Genomic DNA, 7,764 nt, shown 5'->3' with positions numbered 1-7,764 from the left:
ATATATATATATATATATATATATACATCGAGTAATCAAGACAATAACGTAATTTATACAATAATTTTCGTTCTTTAATAAATGTTATCGCTTCTTCTCCAATTCCTGTTACAATTTCGCATAAATACCAGTCTATGTTAGAGATCCGCAGAGCGAGGCCAATGCAATTATATACGATCCAATTACCGGGGACCAGTATCATCCAGCATGGTTGGCTATCATGCCTGAACAGCATTGTATACGCATTACCACGGTAGCGTGGGTATTTATTGAAATTCGCGTCGTGCCCGCCCGACGAACCATGAATTCCATGATCGGGCGATTGACAAGCGGCGCCGAGCGAGCAACGATGCGGCAGCGCAAAAATGCGAACGTTTCACGCGACCGAAAGATAAATTTGCAGTGGACACCTTTTTCACTTACCCAGCAGGAGTCTTTTCCTCCTTCCTCCCAGCCAGCGCACATTTGCTTCGTTTCAACGCTGAATGACTTGCCCTGACTCGCGTACCATTCATCACACACAGCGTTCGTCACCACGCGAACTTCCACTTTTTGCAGCACGTCCGCTCTCTTGTCTAAAATATAACGGCAATTTGTGCTGCTTACTGCGACCTTAGACGATAGATTATTGCTAACATTCGTCGTTGCCTTAAGACGGAGTATGCAACCTAATGACGTTCCAGTTCTAACTCCCCCTCCCCCCTCCCCCATATTGGAGAAAATATTTTAAAATAACATTATAACGCTAAAATTTTATATCTGTAATGTTTAAATTTTAAGATGCGTGCTAAATATAAATGGATATCACATTGCTGACACATCATGAAAAACTATTACACGCAAAACATTATTTAAGCAAACATTATTTATCATGAAAAACATTATTTATCGTGAAATATTTTAATGGATGAATTTAATTAATAATAATTGCTGCACATCTAGTCTATGTTATAATCTAGTTGTTGTATTAATTATAATATCCAAACCGCTTTACAATTTTAACATAAGAGTATAATTAATTTCTATTTAATGAATTTAATTAATTACATAAATTCAAAGTTGATTATAAGATGCAAAATATGATGTTAATTAGATAAATTTTAAATACAAGGTGTTAAACAGTTTTTTGTTTATTGAAATATCTATCAAAATATCTTTTTGTCATAATGTATAAAATTTGTATAATTGTTTTATAATCAACATTTCAGATAAAAATAACTTTTTCGTAAAATGCGTATCTCGATGACTTCCGTTTTATGTGAGTAAAATGACCTTGTCCATTTTATTGATTTCAGAGAGAGATGGAGAGAAAGTTGTATACTTCCAGTCTACTGGGACTTCAACGCTTGTGAGAACTTTGGTGATTATGGAAACTTTGGTGCGTGTTTCTCTGGTGTCGCTCCGATCGTTATCGTGATAAGATTTATCGAAACTTCAGGCTTACTGATATATCTCAGGTATTTATGAAGACCCTGATATTCGCAACTTGGTCGACGATCGAGTAGGACCTTTACCCGTTGCATCCCTAACAGAGATTTACTCACAACTCGCGAATTAATAGTGTTTACGTATAAAAATATCGAGATACACTGAGTTTTTAACCTCAATTATTATTAATTGTTAATTGTAGAAATAAAAAGCGTGTAACTGCTGTGATAACTGCTGTTGATAACTGCCATTGACACGAAATTATTATATGTGATATCCATATGTTTAAAAAAAAAATTCTTTTTTAAATTATATGACATAAATTATATTACATAAAGAATTATATGATAATTGGAACTTCCGGTAATGTCACGCGGTGGTTTTATATTGAATTTTATATTGAAATAGTTTGCCCATAAGGATCAAAGTACAAGAATAATCAACATAATGAGAGCTAATCTCGAGGCGCCATCACTGTGCATGCAATCGATTTCGAGAAAAGAGAGACAATTATTTACTCACATTTGCTTCTATCTTCTCCGAGCCATCCCCAGCCAGCCACTATAGCTTCAACGCCACCAAAGGCGCTGTACCCTGGTTTCCCTGTAGCCACAGGTAAACATGCGGGTTTCACGCTTTCCGACCAACTGATCGGTCTAGCGAGCTCCAGCAGAGCAATATCGTCCACATACTTGCCGCACCTGTGACCAGGATGCAACACCGCGTTTATGACGCTTTCATGTCTTGCGGCCGGCACTTCTGGAGCCCTTAAATTGTGTTCACCCAGAGTGACGCGCAATTGTCCTATTGGTATTTTGTTGGTGCCACTGAAATTGAAGTGAAAACGAAAGATTTAATTCACGAATATACGTACAACACGTTATATTATTTAACAAGCGCTATTGAAACGAAAATATATTTTTTCTTTCTTTCCGTCTTTTTTTTTTCAAAAAGAGCATGTGCTATATACTGTTAAAAATTTCATAAAATTTAATATACTTTTAAGTTACACAATTTGAACTTAATTTTATGACATTACATTTACATTACATTAAATTTAATGTATTTATAACTAAAAAGTATATTTGTGTATATGTACATTATATTTAATGTGTTTAGACTGAAGAAAATTTAATGTATTTTTCATGAAAATTTATGAAATTTAATGTGCAGGTTCATTATATTTATGTAACTACTGTTTAACTTAATTTTCATTAAATTATTCATTTAATTTCGTTCATAACCACGAGCTTCATTTACATGTAAAGAAAGCTTGTGGTTACATTTTTAACAGTGTAGAATATATGATTAAATTATACGATTAACATACATACAGAGAATCTTATAAAAATTATAACAATATCAAAAGTTTATTCTTAAATGATATGATTTTTATGGGACATCTTATAATATATATTTTTTTTATTGGCATTGAATGATATATAATATAAATCATTCATATCAATATATCGTTCCCTTATTTTGAAAACAACACAATTCAAATTAAGTTATTCAGAAAAGGGAAAAAATTATTTTTCAACTTGACAGAAAATTATTGACTAATTAAATAAATATTAACAAAAAGAATATATTTTTATGTTCAAATATTATTTTTATTATTTTCGTTTCACAATCCTTCATAAACTATCCTTTTTGAGTCATAAGCAATATAACCATTTTTTAAAAATAATTATTTTTAAATTCTAATATTTTTTTTACGATTTTTTTAATAAAGTCAAATTAGTTCATTTTCAATAATTAATAATAAATATAATGTTTGTATTAATTTATTTTTAACTCGAAAATCACATTTTTTGAAATGTATCATTTTTTAAATAAGGGAGCGATATTATGTAAAATACGCGATCAAAATTAAAATGTTACATTTTGTTCAATTGTTGTTTTTTAGAACAATAATCTGGAAAAAAAATTCATTACGAAAAGAATAATAACGTGCATTCCATATAATTTATGTAAAATTATTAATTATTATCATTATGATATTATTGAATAAAAAAATTATGCGTGTTTTTTTTACATACATAAAAATTACGTATGTTTTATGTCACATGTAAAAATCTACTAAAAAGTTTGAGATGAATAATATACACATCTTTGAAAACATTTTGGAAACTCCGAAATGTTCAACTTACATGCCTCTCATAAAAATCTTTATTTTCGCGTCATAAAAATTATGAATGAAAAATAAAACGGTATTCTTTATTCTTCTTTTGATATCCTCATAAAAGAACCTTATCTAATATCGAAATGGCACCAGAGAATAATCGCACAAATTTAGGGCACCGAAAATGGAAATGTTCGAGGCGGAAAGTTCCTTACCATCGATGTATCCTTCCATTTCTTTTTTCCCGCCCAACCCTCCCTTAACGGTGCTGACGAATTCCAGCTCTTTCGCAGTTTCTTTCCCTTAGACGTCAGTAATTATTTAACCGGGATTTTTGTCCCGCTCGAACGACGCGTCTGCAGAGCTCCCTTGAATGCCTGACCCGGCCGGAGTGGCTTCAGTTAATTAATCGGTCTATAGTACCTCTGAATAATTAACAATATTACAGCACCCCCCTCCATCCGTGCCCCTTTCCCCGCCTCCGTCTCGCATCTCGTGACTGTATTTCGCAAGCCCGTACCGTCCCACTTTCGTCAGTAACTCCTTGCACATCTTCCCTCATGCTCCTCTGGAGTTTATCGCGGAGCGTTTTCTAAGTTTCCAGGCCCTGTTTCACTGCCGCTCCTTACAAAGCCGCCTTAATGGACCTTTCCATCGTCGTCGAGTCCCCGCTATTGTTCCGCGGCTCGGATTATACGGTTTACTTTCAATGCATCTCCGGCACTCGCTTCTCTCTTCTCAGCATCGCGTCCTTCCAATTAAAATGCACGAGCGCTCAGACGGATTGCAGCGAGGACGTTGCTCGTTGCGACAAGATATATTGTAACGGTTACTATAGCCAATGCTGATTTGTTTGGACAAACAATTTTAATATAAGCTAGCGTTTCTTATGGCAAACGTTCTATTAAGATAAATCGGCAGCTTGATTTATGAAACATTTACTTTAAATATATCGTAGAAGTTACTATCATAATTGAACTATCATATATTGTATTACTTTCTCACATTTGCCTAGCTGGATCTTCCACTGAACCAAGTCTTAATGAATAAATTATATGATAATGCGTTATTTATGCGCTCTCAAAATACGCAACAAAAATTTTTTTTTCAATTATTATTATATAATTTATTCATTAAGATTTAGTTAAATGGGGAAGCCAGCTAGGCAAACGTTACTTTCTCCTATTTAGTATGTATGTTTAGACATATCGACGAACACAAAACATCCTCTTCACACAAAATATAATCAATAAATGAGATTAATATAAGCTATTGAATTATCAAATATTCATAATAGCTAAATATAGGTATTATGAATATTTAATAATTAATTATATAGATTTATTGGTTATTTATATAGATTTATTTATATACATAATCATATTTACTTTAATCTGTATGATCACTATGGTAAAATCAAATCTCTCTGACCTGATTTTATTAATTTCTGTGATATATAGATCTGTGATATATATTATATGTGAATATATGTATATCTATAAAATTACATTTACTATAATACCCATAATCAGTATGAAATCAAATCTCTGATCTAATATAGTTTCTCAGTAATATGTGTACTTAAAAATATATATCGAATTCAGGTAATTTTAATTTATTAAAAAATTTTCAAAGACTTCCGCATTAATTATATCGAAAATTGGATCGGTGAAATGAGTTAGTTTTTACATATAATGCAGCTTACAATATATAGTGAATGTTGTGTCAAAATTATAAAATTTGAAGATTAATGTTTGTATGAAAATGGAAATACCTACAAAAAGAGTTTTGAAGTCGCGATTTCAAATATGATAAAAAGAATATTGCAAAAAATCAATTTTGTAACAAATTGTTATAAAAAAGTGTTAAATATTGATTGAAAAGGAAACCGATTATATCAATAGATTTTAGAAAAAATTACAAAAGAAACACGTATAATTTTTTTAAATTGGTTTTTTTATAAAATGAAAAATGTATTTGCAAAAATATACATGATTACTAAAAATAGAATTATTTCTCTTCATTGTGTTATTTTTGTTGTTAAGCTTACTGGTTAGCTATAGGCTGAAACGAGTTTCAATAACCCAATTTTTATCTTATTTTTCTGCATAATTGGAAAATGAAAGAAGAAAAAGTTATACATGCTTTTGTAACCACACACACATAATAGATTGGCGTAATCCCTCTATAATCAATATTTAATAACAATTTCAATATTTAATAATAGTTTCAAACAATTTGTTATAAAATTAATTTTTGTAATGTACTTTTTATATCAAAAGTTTTTCTATTCCGGTTTTATTTTTTATTATTATTTTTTGTTAACCTACTGATTTAGCTGTGAGCTTTAATGAGTTAAAGAAATAAAATAAAATTTTATTTTATCTTGATGCTGTTATTCTAAATCAAATTTTTTAAATTAAAATATATCTCCTTTGAAATCATACATTTTGAAAAAACCATATCGCAATATTTTATCTATTTCTCGAAATATTTAAATGCATTTATTAAAATAGGATATCCTATATTTAATGGAGAATTTTGTTAATAATAAAAGAAAAATAAATCTTAAGACAAGTTTTGAAGCGAACATCCTACAGAATGCAATATCATTAGCTTTTTCTAAAAAAAGTCATAAAGTCTTATGAAGCGATAAGTAGATGATCGTGAAAAAATGAATATATTACTAGATTAATTATTTAATATTTAAATTTTAATAGTTTTATTATATTTTGTATTTTATATTTTATATTTTAATAGTTATATTATAATCTTTGCTTGTAATTTTATTTCTCTCGTCCATAGAAGTAAAAAAAAATCAGACATAGACTTTGGAATTTAAAAAATTTTTAGATAAAAAATATTTTATAAAAGTTAAGAATTAATTCTATATACGTTTTAGACTTTCCAATCCTATCAAAGATAAACTAATTGCGTTATTTATATATTCTAGAGATGACGGTTTTTTTTTTTTTTATTATATTCTAGAGATGACGGTTACTTTTTAGAGTACATTATGTAATGTAACGAATGAAAGATATCATAGACATAAAGCTCAATAATAAATAGTTTTTCAGTTATGGTATCAAATTTGTTTTGTAAACATAATAAGTTTTATTTGATACATTATAACTAAAACTATCTATTATTGAGTCTTGTTGTCTTCTGTTGATTACATTATAAACTGCATTATTTGTGAGAACTAACTCTTATTTCATCGGGACTCAATTTTCTACATTAGTGCAGAATCTTTTTTTGTATTGTTCTTTTATTTACTTAAGAAACAAACGGAATGAAAAATAGAATTAATATTCCAAAAAAAATCTAATCTTTAAATAAATTAAAACAAAATTAATTAAGTTGTTAAGTCTATATCTTCGCAATTGCATCTTATTTTTATTGCACGAATAATATTTGCTATTCGAGACTATAACTGATTTTTTCTACGATCAGCTTCGTTAAAAATTAATTGGACACCGAATCGGTAAATTGATTGGAATTAATTTCGATTCGGCTCGTTAAATCGTGCGGCTCTCCTGGCACTAGTATATCGGTATACGAACGCGTCTGTGAATTACGCAACGTTGCACGCAAAATGACGTTGGTAATAAGGTACTGCTGAACATTAATTTACCGTGGGATATCGTCGAACGAGAAATATCGATGCTGCGTCGCTAGGTTGCCAGTTCTTGTATCGCTACAAGGACATAATTTATATCTGCTTGGATGATGATTAATCAACCGTATTATTCACAATATGCGCATTGTATTAATAGTAATTGGTCGCCGCGTCATCAGTTCGATAGAACAACGTGTTATAATTTGTTTAATTATTTACTAATGAGTTCCATTTTTTTATACAGCTTATAACATGTGAAAATATAAGCAAACATTCTAAATGAAATATTATTATCCTTTTTGGATAATAAATGTTTAATTGAATATTTCCAATTTGTATTTTTAAATATGAAATTTTAGATAACAAATTTTTATCAATCCACGAAACATTTAAATTAAATTATGATATCGAAAGAAATGACGATGTATGTACGATGAAAACATCATTTTTATTTAATAATGAGCTTGAATTATATATATATATATATATATATATATATATATATAACAACTATATTAACTAAAGTATATTATTACTAGTTGTCTATTAGTTATTATTTATAACTATAAACAAAATACGGAACCAAAAGAAA

At 29.4% G+C, this 7,764-nt stretch overlaps 1 protein-coding gene across 1 annotated transcript in view; it reads right to left on the bottom strand.

Moving 5' to 3' along the window:
• LOC105618892 (transmembrane protease serine 9-like) overlaps window positions 1-7,764 on the bottom strand; it is a 42,247-nt gene that overhangs the window by 1,916 nt on the left and 32,567 nt on the right. The window contains exons 3-6 of the mRNA XM_012200422.1: window positions 5,500-5,520; window positions 3,582-3,598; window positions 1,951-2,255; window positions 424-575 (exon numbers count right to left, since the gene is read on the bottom strand). Coding sequence (XP_012055812.1) covers window positions 424-575; window positions 1,951-2,255; window positions 3,582-3,598; window positions 5,500-5,520 — 495 coding nt within the window. The remainder of the gene's footprint in view (window positions 1-423; window positions 576-1,950; window positions 2,256-3,581; window positions 3,599-5,499; window positions 5,521-7,764) is intronic.

This window comes from Atta cephalotes (assembly GCF_000143395.1).
Source record: "Atta cephalotes unplaced genomic scaffold scaffold00018, whole genome shotgun sequence".
Classification (NCBI taxonomy): Eukaryota; Metazoa; Arthropoda; class Insecta; order Hymenoptera; family Formicidae; genus Atta; species Atta cephalotes.
This window is presented reverse-complemented; position numbering and strand designations above follow the sequence as displayed.